General features: G+C 47.5%; 1 protein-coding gene and 1 long non-coding RNA gene across 3 annotated transcripts; both read left to right on the top strand.

Moving 5' to 3' along the window:
* Window positions 1-1,322: 1,322 nt before the first annotated feature.
* On the top strand, window positions 1,323-8,916 carry LOC121161954. The gene is made up of 3 exons (XR_005884736.1): window positions 1,323-1,496; window positions 2,506-2,509; window positions 8,896-8,916. It is a non-coding gene; the product is annotated as an uncharacterized LOC121161954 (long non-coding RNA).
* On the top strand, window positions 6,086-8,940 carry LOC121161953 (class I histocompatibility antigen, Gogo-B*0101 alpha chain-like). 2 transcript variants are annotated; one of them, XM_040988687.1, is made up of 8 exons: window positions 6,086-6,164; window positions 6,434-6,703; window positions 6,918-7,193; window positions 7,454-7,729; window positions 7,819-7,935; window positions 8,313-8,345; window positions 8,483-8,529; window positions 8,851-8,940. In XM_040988687.1, exons 1-7 carry the CDS (start codon window positions 6,092-6,094, stop codon window positions 8,524-8,526), a joined length of 1,089 nt encoding a protein of 362 aa, XP_040844621.1. In that variant the 5' UTR covers window positions 6,086-6,091; the 3' UTR covers window positions 8,527-8,529; window positions 8,851-8,940. The 2 variants fall into 2 exon arrangements, with proteins under 2 accessions (XP_040844621.1, XP_040844620.1); XM_040988686.1 differs by lacking the exons at window positions 8,313-8,345; window positions 8,483-8,529; window positions 8,851-8,940 and having other exon boundaries at window positions 6,092-6,164; window positions 7,821-7,939.
* The last annotated feature ends 13,086 nt before the right edge of the window (window positions 8,941-22,026 follow it).

The following is a 22,026-nucleotide window of genomic DNA, read 5'->3' as shown; positions in this document are numbered from 1 at the left end:
GAGTCTCTTCCGGGTCTTCCACGTGGGTGCAGGGTCCCAAAGCTTTGGGTCCTCAACTGCTTTCCCAGGCCACAAGCAGGGAGCTGGATGATAAGCAGGACTACCTGGTTTAGAACCAGTGCCCATATGAAATCTCTACATGTACAAGGTGAGGACTATAGCCGCTAGACTACTGCACCAGGCCCTACACTATTCCTTTTATGTCACTTAATGCAATTAATTCATAATAAAATCGAGTTTCAAACTTTCCATTAATTGAGTGCCTACTTTCAGCAGGTATGACTCTATGTGCTAGGGTTACAACATTGACCAGGATAAAAGGCTCCTGTGCTTATGGGCCTTATATTCTAGAAGTTTCTCTAAAGTGAAATGAAACCCTCAGAGTGCACCATCTAAAGGAATATTTGTTTGCTTGTTGCTTGTTTATATGAAAGATGGAGCCAGGCCAGGTGCTGTGGCTTACCAGGTTCAGCTGCCACCTGCAATCCAAGCATCCCCAACCAGAGCACCTGTGTGACTCCCAATTGCCCTGCTCACTGGTAATCCACCTGGAAAAGCAGGGGAAGATGGTCCAGACACTTGGCTCCCTGCATCCACATGGAGACCTAGATGGAGTTGTGGGTTCCTGGTTCCAGTCAGAACACTGTTGCCTTTGGGGACAGAACCAGTGGGTGAGAAATCCCTTGGGGATTTTCTGCTGCCTTCCCAGGTACATCAACAGGAAGGTGGATGGAAGCAGAACAGCCTGGACTCTAAGAAACCCTGGGATATGTGATGCTGGCCTTGCAAATGACATTTAACGCATTGCACCACAGCAAATGCTGTTGCTGGGCTGTAATCATGAAGCAATGATCCCCTTGACACATCAGCGAGGCAGATGACCACAGCAGGAAGAACTTTCCCTGGGTGGCAGGAGAGGGACCCTGGTAGGGCCTCAGTTCAGGACTGGGAGGGTGCGGGGAGAACCATAAGGAGAGGAGGAAATGATGGGGGAGGATTGAGAGGAGGTGAGGTCAGAGGTCAGGATTCTCAGGCAACAGATGCCCAGGGCTCACTGGACTGTCAGGGTTCTTACAGACAATCCTCAGAGCCCAGCTGGGATCCCAGCATTCAGTGTCTGATGCACCTTGTGGGGCTGCCTGAAATCTAATGTCTTCCTGATGTAAATCAGGCCTGAACAATACCAGTATAGCAATAAAATATACACAAGGATTAGGTGTGCTGGGCTGTCCTGGTCTCCACGTACAGTGACCTGAATTTGATACCTTGTTTCTATAACATGAGACAACTGCCTTGTTTAAAACTGAGGGATAAGAAACCTTACTCAAGTTCTCATCCTTGTGTCTTCAAAAAGCCCCACCCTCCCTTCCTGCACAGGCAGCTGAGTGTGTTCCTGTGGGCACAGTGTGAGGTGGGAGCCTGGCCCTCCCAGCCCAGTGTGGGCACCTCCGTCCCTGTCTCAAGTCAGGTGCATCTGCTGCAGCTTCATCCTTCCTGTGCAGACCAGCACTTGCTCTTACAGAAAAGGCCAAGAAGTGATTCCATGTGCAAATCTGAACAGCAATTCATGCTTCCAATTCTTATCATGAGCTGTTGGAACATTAGAATAGGAAAATCCAAAAATTCAACAGAGAAAATAAACAGAAGCACCTAGAACCTTCCAGAATTCATGTATTTACTGTGCTGAGTCTTTTGCCAGTGGGGACAGGAGAGGCTGGGAGGCCCTGGCACTGCTCAAGCCCATCAGGCTTTGTCATGGTCACTGCTGACCCAGCTCAGCTGCCCCAGAGTCCTATTCTCTCTGATAGGACTTACTCACCAATGCCTGCCATCACAGGACCCAGCCTGTCTGGTGGACCCGAGGCTGTGGGGCATGCATGGGGGCAGCCCAGGCTCAGTCTTGGGTTCAGCTCTCAGCTCCAACCTTCCTGTGTTTGTTTTGTTTCTTAGGTTTGGCTGATTGCAAATGCACTTCATATTTGTGAGCTCTGGTGGCCTTCACTCTGTGTGTGCAGGAGGCAGTGTGGGAGGGAGGGGAGGCAGGAGAGCAGAGGACACTTGTGAGAAAGCACAGGCCATGGGGACACCAGCAAGAGGGGACCTGCTCTGCAGCAGCCACAAGCAGCCTCTGACTCAGCCTCCACTAATGAAGCCACAAGGTCTGGAAGGGACAGGTGCTGCACACTCTTCACTCAGCTGACTTTACTGTGAGTCAGACCCAGTGCTAGAGCAACGTGGTCCAGGGTGGGTGTGAGGGCCCAGAGCAGCTGATTGCCTCACCATCATGGTCAGCGTGCATCACACTGAAGGAAGGTGAGAAGGACACAATGAATTACCAGCAAAAATTTCTGGGTAGATTCTATGCTGGCCGGGGATGGCCAGTGCAAATGCCCCCAGGCAGAAACAAGTCTGCACACAGAGCAGGGAGCTGTCAGGAAGGCTGAGTTGGGGCACTACTGTCAAGCAGGCCACACACACACTGGAAGGCTCAGCCCTGGCTCTGAGTGAGGTGGGAGCCACGAGACAGCTCTGAGCAGGGGAGGGACATGTGCACCTTCTCCTGTCCAAGGACCACCCTGGCTGCTGTGTGAGGACGGGGCTGAGAGACTGTGAGACTGGAGCCAAAGCTCTAAGGGCTCCTGCTGTGTCCAGGCAGGGATGCCAGTCACTGTGGTGGGTGTGGGCAGAGTGGGAGAGATGAGGTTCTGGATCCTTCTGCAGATAAATGCACAGCACTTCCTGTGGACTGCATCCAGGGAAAGAGGAGGAGGAGGCATGACAGTGGAGAGATGGCATCACTGTGGGAGAAGGGCGACCTGGGAGGGTGGATCCAAGGAGGGTCCCCAAGGCTATCAGTGCAGAAGCAGTGGGAGCCTGGCGATTGGCCGTAAGTGAATGACACTGCAAGGCTGACAGTGACCACGAGTCAAGAGCTAAAGAGAAATGTCTGTAGGAGAAGCACTGGGAAGGCGGATACACATGAACCACATTTTCCATCAGGAGTAGAGACAGAGCACCCAGGAAGTGTCTGGCTGTGACGAGAGTGGGCACAGGACTGAGTCCTGGGCCTGCATGGCTAAGTGTGTTGGGGGGAACCAAGCTCACTGCCCAAGCAGCTGCAGGGCTAGGGTCACTGTGGGAACCAGGGACCACATACATGCTAGGGGAATTTCCTGGACACTGGGAGGGCTTACACAGTCTGTAATAGGTAGGGGATCTGCATATGGCTCAGGTGGGTGCTAATGGTGCCACCCCCAGAACACAAGCTGGCAGCAAGGAGACAGGACTCTGACCTGGGCCTCAGCCTGCCCTGCAGATGGTCACACCTGGACCCTGGGCTCCCACACAGCGAGGGGCTGCTCTGACAAAGATCTGAGTGCAGGCAGCACAGCTAACAACAGTTTCACTTATGGTGTTCCAGCCTACTGAGGTGGGAAGCACATGCACCCAGTTCTGAGTCACACCTTCCTCTGACCTCTGACTGTCCCTGGGATGCTGGGCTGGGCAGGACTCTGTCAAGCTGCTGGACAGGGGCGGGGAATCCCAAGTCCAAGTCAGCTTTATGGTTCCCAAGGAGGCCCCACCCTCACCGGGCACCTTCCTGTTTAGCTGGGATGTCGAGGGGGAGGGGCAGTCACTACAGTCTCAGCCTCTAATGTTCTCAGCTCCCAGTGTTCACATCCTGATACGGCACAGCGAAGTTCAAACGCACCTGCTTTTCTGAGAACCCACAATCAAACCCACTGTCACTCACACTGGGAACCCCTGGGCCCATGGGCAGAGAGCCCCAGAACTCAGTCCAGGTGCCCTCATGCACCACCCATTGCCTTCCAGGTCATGCACTGGGTGGGCGCTGGGTTGGAAGTGGTACCAGGACACAAACAGAGCACTGAAACTGGATTGGGCATACCAAGCTTCATTTTTACCCCTGTGCCAAGTGCCCACACCTACGTCATGGCTTTCCATCAGGGAGGATATAAAGGGCACAGGTGGTCAGCGACAGCACAGGATGTTGGAGACACATAGTGTCCTCTCTCCTGGTGGGGCAGCCCAGGAGGAAGGTTCAGGAAGAGGCCACAGCTGAGAATGCAGAACCTCCCAGGATCCACCTGACTCACACAGTGCCCCACACAGATTCTCACGCCTTGAAGCCCACAGTGAAATCCAGGAGTTGCTAAGTTACCCTTCCCTTGGCTGTGTGACACTGTAGCTGACTGAAGGCAGAGGAAATACAGAGACCCTGGTTGAGGATGCACAGCCAGGAGCAGAATCCATGGCCTCACCCTGGGAGGTCCCAGCTGGGAACCACAGCCCTGCTGCTGGGCACAGAGGGCACAGCTCACACTTCTAACCCTGGCCTTGGGCCTGCTCCAGGAATGCTCTCCCCACTCACAGCCTGGGGGTCCTGAATTAAACAGCTCTGAGGTGTGCTGGAAATGCTTCTGTTGTTCTGGAGGAGACAAGGTGGAGGCTCACTTGCTAACACTCCCTCTGAATTCCACTGCATGGGTCAGTGAAGGGCTTTTCCCTCCCTCCAAGCAGGTCTCTGATTCTCTGACACCAACTGGGTGTCGTGCCCTGATCCTGGCAGGGACACCTGCAGTTAATGTCTGACCCGGAGGCTCCAGGCCCAACCCATGACACTGCCCTCACCTCCCAGGCCAGCTGCAGGAGTGGTCCCCAGGTCATCTGCTTTTTCATCAACGGGGTTCCACAACATTGGGGGTTCTACAATGTTCCTCCCAGGTTGGATCATGTTCTGTAAAAACTCACAGAACCCAGGCAGGTGTTGTACTCCTTGTTACAGTCTACACCAAGGTCACAGAGGAACAGCCAGATGAGCGCAAGGTCTACAAGGGTCCTGGTGTCAGGGCCTCTGTGTCCCAGTGGAGTTGGGCTGCAGCCCCTCTCAGCAGCTGACTGCATGGCCAGTCCAGGGGCTCTTCCCGACCCTTCCTTGGAGGTGTCCATGGAGCTTTCCTTACAGTGTCTTTCTTGTAAGATTATTTATCTGTTTGAGAGGTGAAGACTAACAGACCCACGAGAGGCTCCCTTCCACTGGCTCACTTCCCAGGAACAAATGAGGGCAGTTTTGTCTCTCACATGTGCCCTTAGGATGGCCTCATCCACTGAAAACTAAGAATAATAGGGGAAATCTGAAAGAATTTACAACACTGAATAAACAAGAGAATAAGCATTTACAACAATAAATAAAGGGTACAGACATTCACAGGGAAAAGTTGTTTTTATTTGGAGGGCATTTGCCATAATTCAATCCCAGCTCTGGTTTCCTCAGGCTTTTGGCTGCAGCAGGTCAGACAGGAGCCCAGAATCCTTCCCGGGGGGGGGGGGGGGGAATCTGATAGGAGACGCTCCTGCTCCCTCAGAAACTGGGGAACCTGAACTTCACATCTCTGAGAGGCAGACACATGAGAACATGTGCTTCAGCCCCTGTGTGAACCAGGTCTTCCCATTCACAACAGCTGCAAAAAAAAAAAATGAAACACCTTGGGCTCCATTTAGCCAAAGGTGTGAAAGATCTCTATAATGAAAACCATACAACATTAATGAAAGAGGTAGAAGACACAAACTATGGGAAAAATATTCCATGTTTCTGGATTAGAATTAATATGGAGCCTGGCGCGGTAACCTAGTGGCTGAAGTCCTCGCCTTGCACGCACCGGGATCCCATAAGGACGCCGGTTCTTATCCTGGCAGCTCCACTTCCATCCAGCTACTTGTTTGTGGCCTGGGAAAGGACAGCTCTAAGCCGTGGGACTCTGCACCCACACGTAGACCCGGAAGAAGCTGCGGGCGTTGGAAGCCAGGAAAGAAGGATGGCACAGGCTTAGGGCACAGTCCCGGGTCCCCGCGTGGCCCTCAGGGTCTCAGTGCCAGGGCAGGTCTGGGCCAGGGAAGCCAAGGTGGTGAGTCCCCCACCTCACTTTCCTCTCCCAGTCGGAGTAAGCTCCTTCTACCTGGACACTCCCATTGGACATGCCATTTCCCGACGAGCCAATCAGCGCCGCCAGATCCAGGTTATTAAATCGACACTAAGTCACCGAGATCAAAGTCTCCCCAGACTCCCAGGATGGGGTCCGTGGCGCCCCGGACCCTCCTCCTGCTGCTCGCGGGGGCCCTGGCCCTGACCGAGACCCGGGCAGGTGAGTGCGGGTCGGGAGGGAGACGGGCTCTGCGGCGCAGGAGCGAGGGGAGCGCACGGAGGGGACACAGGACCCCCGGAGGTCACCACTTCGCCGCCCCCTGCGCTGACGTCCCCACCTCGGCCCTCCCCTCACACAGACCCTTCCCCGCCGCCCCTTTTCCGTTTCGCGACCCCTCGGACCCTTCCCCCCAGCCGTCCCAGCAAACGCGTTTCCCGGCGTCCTGCACCGGGCGGGAGACAGGTTCGATCTCTACCCTTCTCTCCCAGGCTCCCACTCCCTGAGGTATTTCAGAACTGCCATGTCCCGGCCCGGCCTCGGGGAGCCCCGCTACATCGAAGTCGGCTACGTGGACGACACGCAGATCACTCGCTTCGACAGCGACGCCGAGAACCCGAGGATGGAGCCGCGGGCGCCGTGGATGCGGCAGTTGGAGCAGGAGTACTGGGACCGCAACACGCAGATCTGCAAGGACAACGCACAGATGAACCGCGTGAGCCTGAACACCCTGCTCCACTACTACAACCAGAGCAAGGCGGGTGAGTGACCCGACCCCTCCCCACGTGCGCCCAGGGCGCTCCGGGTCCCCGGGGCCGAGGTCCCCCACCCCGAGACCTCGCGCCCCGCGGAGACCCTCGGCGAGAGGAGCCGCGGGACACGCCCGGGTTTCGTTTTCGGTTTCGGGCGAAATCCCCGCGGGTCGGTGAGGGCGGGGCGGAGCTGCGTGGCCAGGGCTGACCGCGGGCGGGACAGGCTCTCACACCATCCAGAGGATGTCCGGCTGCGAGGTCGGGGAGGACGGGCGCCTCCTCCGCGGGTACCGGCAGTATGCCTACGACGGCACTGACTACATCGCCCTGAATGAGGACATGCGCTCCTGGACCGCGGCCAATGTGGCAGCTCAGATCACCAAGCAAAAGATGGAAGCAGCAGGCTATGCACAGCACCAAAGGTCCTACCTGGAGGGCAGGTGTGTGGAGTGGCTGCGCAAATACCTGGAGATGGGCCAGGAGACTCTGAAGCGCACAGGTGCGCGGGGCTGGGCTGGATTTAAAGAGGGGAAGAAAGTGGGACCCAGCCAGTGTCCACCTCTCCTCAGCGGTTATACCCTCCTGGGCTTTGGGGCAGCACCAGAGGCTCACTGTTGCCTTATCGAAGAGAAAGGACCTGGGCAGGGGCACTCCCCCCACGCCCCAGTCCTCCTGTCCACTCTCAAGATGCCCACTGAATGTAGCTTTGCTGCCCCTTAAAGAACACAAAAGGTTTGAATTTTTCAAGTCTTCTCTCAGACCCACCCACAGCACATGTGACCCACCACGCCATCTCTGACCAAGAGGCCACCCTGAGGTGCTGGGCCCTCGGCTTCTACCCCAAGGACATCGCACTGACCTGGCAGCGGGATGGGGAAGACCTGACCCAGGACACAGAGCTGATAGAGACCAGGCCTGCAGGGGATGGAACCTTCCAGAAGTGGGCAGCTGTGCTGGTGCCTGCTGGAGAGGAGCACAGATACACTTGCCAGGTGTATCATGAGGGGCTGTCTGAGCCCCTCACCCTGAGATGGGGTAAGGAGGGCAGAGTGGACAGAGAGCCTTCAGCAGGGTCAGGGCTGAGCCATGGGGTCAGAGCCCCTTATTGTCCCTTCCCCTCTCAGAGCCTCCTCATCCCACTGTGCCCATGTGGGGAGTCATTGCTGGCCTGGTCCTCCTGGCAGCTGTGCTCATTGGAGCTGTGGTCACAGCTGTGGTGATGATAAGGAGAAAAAGATCAGGTAGGGCAGGGTGAGGGCGGGGGCGGAGTTTCCTGTCCCCTGTGGGAAAGTCTCCCTTCCCAAACCTGGGAAACAACCTGCACACACCTGCACCCCCAGCTGAGCCCCGGGTGCTCACACTGGCTCTGGTGTGAAACAAAAGTGAAGGGGGAGAACAAACACTCCATGGGGATGACTCTGCTCATGGGGACCTGAGTTTCAGCAGTCCCAGGTCAGGGGGAGGTCCCAGCTCCAGGAGAGGCACCTCCTGACCCTTTCCTGGGTCTGCCAGCCACAGTTCTGGAATCTTCTCTGAGATGAGCCAGTCCTCTGGGCTCCCTCTACGAGTGTCAGGCTCTGCCTTCTCCCTGCCTCTCACTAGTTGTTTTCTGTCACAGGTGGGAAAGGAGGAAACTACACTAAGGCTGCAGGTAAGCACTGGGGTGTGTTTGAGGGTGGAGGAGCCCCAAGGCCCTTGCCAAGTCAGATGGCCCTGGAGAAGTCCATCTGGTAGCTGCTCCGTCAGTCACATCCTGAGCTCTCACCAAGTCCTAATTGGTTCTCCCAGGTGGTGACAGTTCCCAGGGCTCTGACTGCTCTCTCACAGCCTGAAAGGTGAGACCTGGAGGGCCTCAAGGGGAGAGTGGCCATTGCTGAGGGGACACAGAGGGGCTGGGGGATTCCTTGTATTCGCACATTTTCATGTGTGCTTTGCTGTTCCTGTCTCCAGGTGCAGTGACCTGAATTTGTTACCCTGTTTCTGTAATGTGAGACAATTGCCTTTTTGGGACAGACTTGGTCAAGTCCTCATCCTTGACCAAGCCCCGCCCTCCCTTCCTGCACAGGCAGCTGAGTGTGTTCCTGTGGGCACAGTGTGAGGTGGGAGCCTGGCCCTCCCAGCCCAGCGTGGGCACCTCCATCCCTGTCTCAAGTCAGGTGCACCTGCTGCAGCTTCATCCTTCCCTGTGCAGATCTGAACAGCAAATCATTTTTTCCAATTCCTCTCTGAGGTCTTGGTGAGATAATTAAAGGAGGTAATCCCTACAATTTGTGGTGAAAATAAACAGAAGCAACTAGAATCTTTCAGATTCTATGTGTTTGCTGTGTTGAGTCAGCTGCAGATGGGGACAGGAGAGGCTGGCAGGCTCTGGGTGAGGGCGAGGCTGTGCCCAAGCAGAGCTCCGTCCATTAGGCTTTGTCATGGTCACTGCTGACCCGGCTTAGCTGCCCCAGTGTCCTGGTCTCTCTGGTAGGAAATGCCCACCAACACCTGCCATCACAGGACTCAGAGGTGGTCAGGCTGTGCTGTCTCGTGGGCCAAGGCAGTGGAGGCTGCATGGGGCCTGGGCAGCAAAGCTCACTTGGGTTCAGCCCTGGGCTCCCATCTCCCTGTGTTCATTTTGTTGCTTGGTTTCTTTGATCGTACCTGGCTGCGGCACAGCCCCCAGTGCAGTTGGCCCCTCTTACAGAAGTCTCACCTGGGATCCCCAATAGTTAGGAGATGGGAAACAGGGGCACCCAGTTCTGAGCCACACTCCACTGCTGACCTCTGACCTTTTCCCAGGGTGCTGAGGAGTAGGTGGGACTCTCAGTAGGTACTGAGGGTTGTGGGATGGAGTCAGGTACCTGGTCAGCTGTATGAACCCCTGGGCACCCTCCTGTTTAGCTGGGATGTCGGGGGGAGGGGCAGTCATTGCAGTCTCAGCTTGTGATGTTTCAGCTCCCACTGTTCACATCCAGACAGGGCACAGCCAAGGTCAAAGGCTTCTGTGTTCTCTGAGAGCCCACAATCAACCCCTCTGTCACCCAGACTGGGAGTCCCTGGGCCTGTGAACAGAAAACACCACAGGATGAGGGAGAGATAACACATATTTTTATATATTTAATGGGCTCAGTACAGTAGACTAGTGGCTAAAGTCCTCACCTTGCACACACCGGAATCTTATATGAGTGCCAGTTCTAATCCTGGCAGCCCTGATGCAATTCAGCTCCCTGCTTGTGGCCTGGGAAAGCAGTTGAGGACAGTCCAAAGCCTTGGGACACTGCACCCACATGGGAGACCTGGAAGACGCTTCGGGCTCTTGGCTTTGGATCAGCACAACTCCGGCCATTGCAGTCACTTGGGGAGTGATTCCTCAGACAGAAGATCTTCCTCTTTGTCTCTCCTCCTCTCTGTATATCTGACTTTCCAATAAAAATAAACAAAGTCTAAGAAACATTATTTTTATTAATTTGAAATTTTTTCATCTTATTGAAAGAGAGAGTGTCTCCTATCCCCTGGCTCATTCCCCAAATGCACACAGCACCTGGCGTCGGGGCAGGTCAAAGCCAGAGCCTGGCATCCACGTGGGTCCACGTCCACCCTCCTCTGTTGTCCCAGAGGAGGGTGCTGTGTGTTGGGAGGAAGCGTGGCCAAAAGCGGTGCCAAGACTTAAACCAAGCACTCAGATAGGATTCAGCATCCCACGTTTCATCTTTTTTTTCTTTAAGTTTTATTTATTTTTATTTGAAAGGCAGATTTCACGGAGAGAAGTAGAGACTGTCCTTAGGCCTCACTGTTGCCTCCCAGAGTGCACAGTAACAGGAAGCTGGGGTCACAGGGAACCTGGGACTTGAACCTGGGCTCCGCTATGGGATGGGGGTGTCCCTAGTGGCATCTGACCCGCTGTACCAACAGCCCAGCCCTAAGACAGCAAAGGGAGGCGCTACTTTGTCAGCATCCTGGTGGGGGCGCTGTGGTCTCTGGTCTGTCTGACCTAGCTACATGGTTACAGCTTAGCCGAGTTCTTAAATCTCAGAGAGAGCATTTGTATCCCCTTTCTGTGTCTCCAACTTTCAATCATCTTTCCTAGAGGGAAATTTACAGCATTACACCAAGACAAGCAGGGGGGTGGGCATTTCCCACAGCAGCTAAAATGCTTCTGAGACAGCCACAGCCCCTGCAGGAGTCCCCAGCTGCTCCAGTTTCCTTGTCATGTGACACTGGAAGGCAGTAGATGATGATTCAAGGACTTAGGCTCTGTTTTCCTGAATAGGCTCCTGGGGGGCCATATGTGGGAATGGACTGGACGAGCCTTGGCTGGGCTGAAATATCCAACAACAAGAACCAGCTTGGGTCGAAAGCTAGTCAGGAACTGAGTAGGACTGGCTCATGGACCCACTGGCATGCGCAAAATCCAGCACTAGGAGAGGTTCTGATGGAGGAGCCTGGGCAACTCCTCTGGCAGGACACAGACCCCACGGGTAAGCGCAAGAAGCATGAATGGAAACAGCCCAGAGCAGGCCACAAGAAGTTTCCCACTGGCATACATTAGGCATGGATTGGGGGCAGACCAGGCTAATCAGTTAACGTCATCACTGGCAAATCCGAGCACCACAACAGAGTAAGGGTCGAGCCAGGTTTGGTTGCGATAAAAACCAGTCCACACTACAGAATGCCAGGATGAGGTTGACTGTGCCGGATGTGACTGCAGTGCCCATCCAGCACACGTGAGAAACAGGAAGGGAGGGGACAGAGCCAGCGGGGGAATAAGGGGAGGTTCCCCTGCTGGACAGCTACTCCCACTGGAGAGCATGAACTGGGATGGGGGCAGACCAGACTAAGCAGGGCTACAACACCTGTGCGCCTCATGTGGACTAGATCAGGGAAAAGCCAGGATGGGTGGATTGTTCATATGGGTGCAACTTACAATTAGAATGGGAGAGGGCTGTTTGGGCATAGCCGTAGCATCAGCTGGCAGAAACTGGCGCTGGGGCTAATCCTGTCAAGTTAAACTGCAGAACCACCTGGAAAGTGCACAATCCGGGAATGAGAGACCTGGGAGGGAAATAGTGGGTTCCCCCCTCTTGGGTTACCACTCCCACGGGAGGGCACGAGAACTAGGACAGGGGCTGGGGTAGCTAGACAGAGAGGCACCCAACCACACCCGTGAAGGCTTGACTGTTGAGCTGGTTAGATGGATCCAAGCTTCAATGCCATTTGCCATGTACGAGAGCCAGGGGGGATGTGGGACAGATTGGACTGGTCTGCCACACATATTGGCAAACCAGGGTAGGGGGTGGGCCTGGTGGGGGTTATTGTGGGCCGCTCTCATCAGGATGCAGCTCCCACTGGTTTCGGTGAAGACCAAGTATGTGCTGTGCAGAACCAGGCTGGACTGCAACACCCATTGGTTCCAGTAGAAGGCGGGGCTGAAAACAGAACCAACCCAGCAATTGCAACTACCAGCTGACCAGGTGATGGACTGTGCTGGGCCCTGTGCTTGCTGGTGCATACAAGTATCTGGCCTGGGAACACCTCAGACGAAGTTTCTTTGGTGATCTCCCCAATTGAAATGCCAGACTCAGAACCCAAACCATGAAGGGACAGAAGATGGAACAAGTTAATCAACCACCTCAGCTATAGGTTGGCAACAAAATACCGGGCAAATAGAGACGCTATGATGGACAATGCCAATTAATGGATTTTTCAACAACCTCATTGTGTTTGGAGAGGCAAGATTGGCAGTAATTTCAAAACTGGTGACCTATTGAAACCACTTCAACGAGTATCTCAGAGCATGCCCCACATGCGGGACTTGGGGTGGGTGGGAAACCGGGTGGGGCTTCTCCCTCAATATCCCCCTGTACCTCAGATATATGAAGGAAACAATATGGAAATAATAGTCTTACCCACTTTCCTGTAGCCCTTGACCCTTTTTGCCCAAATTAACTATGTAAAGATTGACAAAATTTTAAAAAATTATTATAAAAAAAATTTAAAATAAATAAATGAAAGGCTCCTGGAGGAGCACCCTCTGCTACTTTCCCAGGCAGGGAGCTGAACTGGAAGCAGATCAGCGGGACATGAAAAGGTGCCCGTGTATAAGAGAGGCTTGAGCTTGCAGGTTGAGTATTAGCCTGGGAGCAACCACTCTGGCCCCAAGTAAAATGGTTTCTTATTTTAAAATCGCAACTCTTCCCTTAGTGGTTTTTTTTCTTTCAAACATTTTTAAAAATTATTTATTTTTCATTTAAACTGCAGAGTTACAGAGAAAAAAAAAAGAGGGTGTAGGGGAGAGAGAGAAAGAATAAAGACTTCCATCTGCTGGTTAATTTCCTAAATGAACACAGTGAATTGATCCAAATCCAGGAGCCAGGAGCCTCTTCCAGATCTCCACATGGGTAAAAGGGGCCAAAGACTTGGGCCATCTTCCATTGCTTTACCAGCTGCAATAGCAGGATTTGACATCTGACATGACCACAGGTGCCCATATGGCATGCCAGTATTTCAGATAATGTCTAAACTAAGCTCTGACTCTGAGATGTCCTGTTTTTAAGATATTCAAAAATTGGACCCAGTACATTGGTCTAGAGGCAAAAATCCTCACCTTGAACGTGCCAAGATCCCATATGGGCGCTGGTTCTAATCCTGGCAGCCCCATTTCCCATCCAGCTTTCTGCTTGTGGCCTGGGAAAGTAGTGGAGGACAGCCCAAAGCCTTGAGACCATGCACACACATGGTAGACATGGAGGAAGCTCCAGGCTCCTGGCTTCGGATCTGCACAGCACCGGCCATTGCGGTCACTTGGGGAGTGAATCATCGGACAGAAGATCTTCCTCTCTGTCTCTCTGCGACGGACCAGCTCGGCCGGGAGCAATCAGTCCGATGGAAACAGGACCCCGGGAACGGTGGGCAAGGATTCGGTGAATGACAAACAGACACGACAACTCAAGGAAGTTGTATCTGAGTGCATTTTGCAAAAGCAAGGCATCAGCTTATATACAATAGATTATTGCAAAAGAACATTTTCTTTGTTTATACATGTGGTTACATTTCTATAAGCAATTATTCCAGGGCGGTAAGTAGGTGTGTTGAGCAAAGATTGTTCTCTAATAGCCTGGTGACAGCCTGCAGTTGCTATTTCCTGTGGACGCAGTTTGGCACCATTTGACTTTTAATCATTAAGTAGTTAGCCCTCATTGTGTTTTGTGCCTTACACTGGTTTTAATATTAACTTGCCTATATTTCTAGTTTTTCTTCCTGTATAGCTTTTTAAGCTATAGATTTCTACTATAATCTTCTTTTTAGGAATTCTCAAAAATAGTCCTAAATAGATTTATTAGAGCTAATAACTTAATAGTTTTTATCTCAGACTGCTTGCTATCCTTGTCCAATCTCCTGTCAGAAGGCTTCATAGAAGTATAAAGGAACATTGAGCCTTTGCCACACATAAATAGTATTATTCCAGCCATAAAGATAAGAGCAAAGAGAGTACAGTCAGGAATGCCAAGACCACTAGAGATGCAGCCGAATCCAGGAGGCATCCTTCCCTGAAGCTTCTGCCTCGGCCCGGCGATTTCTCACACAGGCTTCTACTGGAGGTGGCGTGACATCTCTTCCCTTTTTATTTTTTAAATGAAGTTCATGGACGTCTTGGCGAAGGGAGGAGACAGAAGAGTAGATTATTTTGAGGACTGGAAAAATAAGAATAATAAGTAAAATTATTCTGGCAATAATGGCGATGGTAATTATAGTATGGAGCCAACTGAAAGGATTAAGTGATTGTAATCCTCTTTTCAATGATTCTGCCAGCTTGCCTAAATCTTCTACATCTAAATGAACTTTGCTGATTGTGGAGATTTCTTCTTGTAATTGTTCTATATCATGAGAAATATCATTATCCTTCCAAACTCCTAACAAATGATTTTTGGTTGCATTCCTATTAAAAGACGTGTTGTATTTTAATGGTGTTACACATATATATTTATAGCTAGTATGGCACCTAGTGGAGAGCTGTACCTTTAAATTTTGTACTTCTTGTCCAATTGCTAAGACGGCTTCTTCTAAGACATTTACTTTCATTTTTGGCTTACGGTCTATTGGTCTATCGCTTGCTGTTCAGCCAGAGCTATTGAAACGTTTTTGCTTAAATTATTTACAAAGTTAGCTGTTTTGACTTCTTCTACTAAAGCAGCAGTAGAAACGGCTAGAGAGGTTAAAATTGCTATTAAGGCACTTATCCCTAATACAAGGCTAACCACAAAACGTTTGGGTCTTAACAAAAGATCAAGATTTTTAAAAGTTTGTAAGGCAGCATTATCAAACCACGGATCCTCTTTTAAATCAATAGGTAATGTAACATAATCCGGTCGCTGTAGCAAAATTATAACAGAATATTGCTTATTCAAATTTGAAGTCAAACAGTTTGTCAAAATACAAGACTGACATTTTATATAATATGATTTTCCTTGATTAATTATAGTTACATTTTCTGGCTTTCCTGCTAGGATACCAAATGGATACCCAACACATGCTCTTATCCCAATCGAAGTAGAAACTGTTTCTTTTGGTTTCTTTAGAAGTAACATGTTGGCTGCGGCCAAAAGTCGAAACAGGAAACAGTCCGGGGTGCACACCAGTTTTATTATGGGTAGTTGAATGGCTCACAAAGACCGGTGCCACCCATCTAGGCGTGAACCATCGTTTAATTGGCTCACCAAGTGTATTAGGGGTGTATCCCCCAAACTTTTCAGAACTATATTTTAAATAATCAGTATAATCATAATCAGGACTTTCTACTGAATAATCATAGATGTAATCATTTGACCCATAAGGCTGATGTACTGAAGCCTTTTGAAATCCACATTCTAACCATTTAGGTGATTTTACAAAAGAATCCCAAAATTGATCTCTATCATGATAGATTTGAAAACAATTTGGTAATGGCATATTTTCTGAAGGTAAAATATAAGATTCATTATAATTATAATAACCTAATGTCATAATTCCAATTTCCCACATTAACTTTTTGTTATTCTGGTCACCAGAGTTTCTATCAAGTGCATCAGTAAGTAAAGTTCTGTAATTAATCGGTAAGCAATCTGGAGGCACTCTGCCTCTTATTGTTACACAAATTGGGGTAGTGTCTGTGACGTCTGATGAGAGGGAGTAAAATCTTCATATCCGCCTAAAAGCTGGGTATTATTAGTCATTATTTTGATTTGCGTTTCTTCGCCCCATCCTACAGGATGAAGAAAGGATGGATGTGGAACATAAGTCCAATAGACATCACCAGAGACAGTTACTACCTGTGCAGTCAAAATTGCAAGCATAGCAAGGAACATGTTTTCAAAAGTAAGAGGCTTTCCTGCAGAAGCCACGGTGTTTTCTGCTTCACGAGTCAGTTTTTTTATTTGGCTCCAGGTGGGAGGTATCGCCTCTTTTGTTGTCTTTGCTTGTGGGGCAGAGAGGTTGAGCTTCTTCAGTTTCCGTGTCATTTTTCTGATTTGTGTTCTGCGCTTTCTTTTTTGATCTGTCCGGGTCTTCATTGCCGGGTCGGATGAGCTTGTCTGGGATCCAGATGGGTGCTTCAGCATCCTGTGGAAACACACATGCATATCCTCTTCCCGAGGTTATTAGTACATCAGGCCCTTTCAAGGTGCCTGTTAACAAGTCTTTCCAATATACTTTTGGTTGAAATTTTAATAATTGTGGTCCCCAGTGCCTCTGCATTGGGGTCAACCCTTTTCATTAGTATTCAAATGGTTTATAGTAAATAAAGCATGGTTCAATAATTGATGAGGAGAATAGTATTGATTATTGGCTTTTAATCTTTGCAATTGTAACTTTATATTCTGATGAGCTCTTTCAATAATTGCTTGTCCCTGAGGATTATAGGGAATTCCTGTACTATGGACAATTCCCCAGGCAAGACAAAATTTATCAAAAGCTTGAGATGTATAAGCAGGAGCATTATCAGTTTTTATTTTTTGAGGCAAACCTAAGACTAGAAAACAAGCTATTAAATGCTGAATAACATCTTTCACTGCTTCTCCTGTTCTTGCTGTAGCCATTACTGTTTGGGAATATGTATCTATGGTTACATGCACATATTCTAATCTACCAAATTCTGATATATGAGTTACATCCATTTGCCACAATATTTGTGCCCTCAGGCCTCTGAGGTTAACACCCATTTTTAGAGAATGATAGGCTTCTGGACATATATTGCAGTTTTTTTATTATTTGTCTTGCTTGTTCTCTAGTTATTTGGAACATTCTTTTTAATGCCAAGGCATTTTGATGATGAAGTTGATGACTTTCCTGTGCTTGCTCAAGTGCAGTACTTATTATTTCTTTTGTAAGCATGTCTGCAACAGTATTACCGAAAGAAAGAGGGCCTGACAAATTAGAGTGTCCTCTAATATGACCTACAAATACTTTTTCTCACCTATTTTGAATGACCTTTTGTAATTGCTGTAATAAGGGCAGGATACGTGAGGAACCTGAAAGTAATGCAGTTTCTATGGCAGGAAACAAATTAACTATATACTTGGAATCAGTGTAAAGATTCATGGATTGTGGCACGTACTCAAGAGCTAAAATCACTGCTATAATTTCTGCCTACTGAGCAGAAATATTTTGAGTTCTTTTTATAATTGGGGGCTGCCCAGGTAAATGGACAGCGGATATTTCATTAGAAGACCCATCAGTAAAAACTAGTATGGCTTTATCTAGAAGTTCTTGACTTATTTTTAAAGGAAAAATGATCTGTTTCTTCTACAAACTTTAACAATGGATTTTGAGGTAAATGATATTTTATTTGTCCTGAATAATTTTGTAACGCTAATCCCCAATCATTATCAGTCTGTAATAAATAATCTATTTCTTGTCGCTTATATGGGACAATTATATTATGCATTTCTTTGTCAAATAATTCTCGTGATCTTATTCTGCCTTTAATAATTAATTGACTGCACAAATATATATAGGATGAGACCATTTTGACCTGTGTGTGAGGTAAATGCAACCATTCCAATACTCCATTTTGCCATAAACACCCAGTTGGGGTATATTTTGTTTTAATAATAATTAAGTCCCATTCTTTATCATAATTTAATTGTTTCACTTTTGCTTCTTGTAATTTATCCTCTATTAAATTAATCTTTTGTAATGCCTCAGTGGTTAATTTTCTAGATTTAGGGTTAGCTTCCCCTTTTAGTATATCAAATAGTGGATGTAACTCTCCTGTGGTTATTTTTAAATAAGGTCTCACCCAATTTATATTTCCTAATAACTTTTGGAAATCATTCAATGTCTTTAATTTATCCAATCGAATATGCATTTTCTGTGAAGTAATGCTATCATTATTAATATTTTTACCCAAATAATTTAATGGCCTATTACATTGAATTTTGTCTGGAGCAACAACTAATCCATAATCACTTAAATTTTTCATCATTTTTTGTAAAACTTTTTCAGCTATTTCTCTTTTCTTATTTGCTATCAATATATCATCCATATAATGTATTATATAAGTATCTGGATTCTCATTTCTAACACTAGTCAGTGCTTTATCTACAAATTTTTGACACAGAGTAGGACTATTCTTCATCCCCTGGGGTAAAACTTTCCATTGATACTGTCAAAATGGTCTTTTGAAGTTACTAGAGGGAATGCTAAAAGCAAACCTTTGACAATCTTGAGGATTTAATTTAATGGTGAAGAAGCAGTCCTGCAGATCTATAATAATGATAAAGTAATTCTCAGGAACTGTTACTGGAGAAGGGAGGCTAGGCTGTAATGCTCCCATATCATACATGGTACTATTAATTGCTCTTAAGTCTTGTAACAATCGCCATTTTCCTGATTTTTTCTTAATAGTAAAAATAGGTGTATTCCATGGGCTATTGGATTCTTCTAAGTGCCCTAATTTTACTTGTTCAGCCACTAATTGTTCTACAGCTTGTATTTTTTCTTCTGTTAGGGGCCACTGATCAACCCACACTGGCTGATCATCTTTCCATATTATTTTATCTGCATATAACTCATCAGTGGCCCCTAGAAAAAATTTTGTCTATCATCCAAATTTTCTGTGGTTAATTTTATTTCCATGTCATGCATGATATCTCTCCCCCATAAGGAAAAAGGTAAAGACATAATAATATAAGGTTGAAATTTTCCTGATTTACCTTCACATTCCCACTTTAATATTTTAGAGCTTTGTGCCACATTAGTTGCTAATCCTAATCCTTCTAAAATTGAAGATGTATTAATAATTGGCCAAGTATTGGGCCAGTCTTTTCCTGATATACATGATCTATCTGCTCCAGTGTCTAACAACCCTGTTATAGATTTTCCTTCTATTTTTATAGTTTTAAAAGGTCTTTCTTTATCTATTTCTTGTGTCCAGGCTATGACTTCAGTTGATCCAAACCCCTCACTTCCTCTTGTTTCTTTTAGGCATGGACTTGAAAACTTCACATAATTAAGCAATAAAATCTGGGCTATTCTTTGATCTTTATGTATCTGGACTACTTCTTTTAATGGTCTAACCATAATTTTTACTTGGCCCATAAAATCTGAATCTATCACCCCCGGTAGGACTTCAAAATTTCTTTTAAAGTTGGAACTTCTACCTATGATTAGTCTGAAAGTTCCCTCTGGTAATGGCCCTTTTAAATATGAATCTATAAGCTGTATCCCATCCATAAGGGATAATATATAATCATGTTGGGATGCAAGATCAAGCCCTGCACTTCCTGGAGTTGCCCTGGGCAGTTTGTGTATAGTAAATTCTGGTGCTAATGGGTTTAAAGGTGATTGTTCGGGTTCCTTATGGGGCTGAGGGGATGCCCCCCTCCTCGTTTTTTGGCTTTTCCTTCTCAGTTAGAGGAGTTCCATCCTTATGGAACTTGGACCTGCATTCATTTTTCCAGTGCCGGCCTTTCCTACACCTAGGGCATAATCCTCCTGGGATGCTCTTGCCCCCCATTGGGTTTGACTTCTTTTTTATTTCCATATGGGGGCAATGTTTACTTATATGACCTGTTTGTCCACATGCAAAACAGGTGACCCCCCTTTTTGGGAGCCTTTTTCTTTCTTCAAATTCTGAACATAGGCGTTGAAATGCTGTCCTCTCATAGTTGCAGCATATGCCATTCCTTGAATGGCTGCTGGTGAGGCATCTATACATACTTTAATATAATCTTGTAGGGATCCCCCTTTTCTAATGGGTCTTATGAGTTCCTTACATAATGCATTTGCATTTTCCCAAGCTAACTGTTTCAACAATAAATCTGTTCCCTCTGAGGGTGGTAGCATTCTCTGCAAAGCTTCTTCAAGTCTAGCCACAAAGTCCTCATATGGCTCATCTTGTTTCTGTATGATTCCTGCTAAGACTGTGGTTTTACCTTCAGCTGGCGGTAACTTTCTCCATGCTTCAACTGCAATCCTAGATATTTCTCCTAAAATAACTTTTGGGATCTTCATCTGAGCCTGATAAGAAGCATAATCATCTTTTCCTAGTATCATTGTCACTGTTGGTCGCGGTCCTCTTTTAATTATTCCTCCTAGGACTAGTTTGTTGGCCCCATTTTCATAATCTGTTCTCCATAATATATAATGTCCCGGGCTCAAAACTGATCGGGCTGTTTGCTGCCAGTCAAATGGGGTAAGCCACATACCAGCTATCATATCTAATATTTGCAACGTATAAGGGGAAGTAGGTCCCATGCTTTTCACAGCCATCTGCAACTCCTTTAGTGTTTTCAAAGGAAGAGGCTCCCACTGTGGCTCATCATCATCATCCCCCAAATAAGATATTGGAAAAACAAAAGATAAATCACCCTTTCTTTTTGTCTCTTGTATGGCCCCCATGAATCCAGTATTAACTGTCAGTTTTTTACTTCTTCCTTTTTTCTCATTCACTATCACTCTTTCAGTGCACATAGGGGGAGCCGAGGCTGCTACAAATAGATTCCCTAGGGGTTTTTGATCATGGAAATGATCCCTCTCTTCTTCATCTTTATGATATTTGGCAGCTTCCTTTTCTATGTCTGACTCTTCACTACTACTCAACCAATCATCCCCAGGTTTTTCTTTAAGCAAATTAATTTTATCAGGATCTTCTGACTTAGTCTTATAATTTTTCTTATCTTTTTTATAGAAGGGAATTGCTTCTTCTTCATTTTCTATAGAAGGAGTCTCTTCAATCAAGAATTCCATTTCTGTTTTATCAGTTAATAAATCTCTTATTTGTATCCATATAGAGAAAGTTGGGATGGGGACTGCCCCAGGACCATGAGTCTCATAATATCTCCTCATTTCCCTTTCTACTCTTTTCCAATTTTGCAGAGAAAGGCTACCCTCTTCTGGAAACCATGGACTTACTTTTAATAGGAACTCATAAAACTCATTTAAATTTTCCTTGGACACCTTACTCCCTCTACCTTCGAGCATGTGTCCCAACACTGACCAGAACAATTCCTTGCTCTTGGAATGTGAATGCCCCATGGTGCTTTACCTTCTCGTCCTCTAAACCTGATGATCCTTTATCAGGGAGCCTGCAGCACTCCGACGAGGTCCTATCCTTGCCTGAAAATAATAAGAAGTAAAAGAAAAGAAGAAAGCTTACCTTCCTGAGGAATTTTCAAGTCCCTGTTCGGGCGCCACCTGTGACGGACCGGCTTGGCCAGGAGCAATCAGTCCGATGAAAACAGGACCCCGGGAACGGTGGGCAAGGATTCGGTGAGTGACAAACAGACACGACAACTCAAGGAAGTTGTATCTGAGTGCATTTTGCAAAAGCAAGGCATCAGCTTATATACAATAGATTATTGCAAAAGAACATTTTCTTTGTTTATACATGTGGTTACATTTTTATAAGCAATTATTCCAGGGAGGTAAGCAGTGTGTTGAGCAAAGATTGTTCTCTAATAGCCTGGTGACAGCCTGCAGTTGCTATTTCCTGTGGACGCAGTTTGGCACCATTTGACTTTTAATCATTAAGTAGTTAGCCCTCATTGTGTTTTGTGCCTTACATTGGTTTTAATATTAACTTGCCTATATTTCTAGTTTTTCTTCCTGTATAGCTTTTTAAGCTATAGATTTCTACTATAATCTTCTTTTTAGGAATTTTCAAAAATAGTCCTAAATAGATTTATTAAAGCTAATACCTTAATAGTTTTTATCTCAGCCTGCTTGCTATCCTTATCCAGTCTCCTGTCAGAAGGCTTCATAGAACTATAAAGGAACATTGAGCCTTTGCCACACATAAATAATATTATTCCAGTCGTAAAGATAAGAGCAAAGAGAGTACAGCTAGGAACGCCAAGACCACCAGAGATGCA

This window comes from Ochotona curzoniae, unplaced genomic scaffold (genome assembly GCF_017591425.1).
Source record: "Ochotona curzoniae isolate NIBS_2020 unplaced genomic scaffold, NIBS_Ocur_1.0 contig_4951, whole genome shotgun sequence".
Taxonomy (NCBI): domain Eukaryota; kingdom Metazoa; phylum Chordata; class Mammalia; order Lagomorpha; family Ochotonidae; genus Ochotona; species Ochotona curzoniae.
The sequence above is the reverse complement of the archived record's forward strand: the minus strand, read 5'-3'. Positions and strand labels throughout refer to the sequence as shown.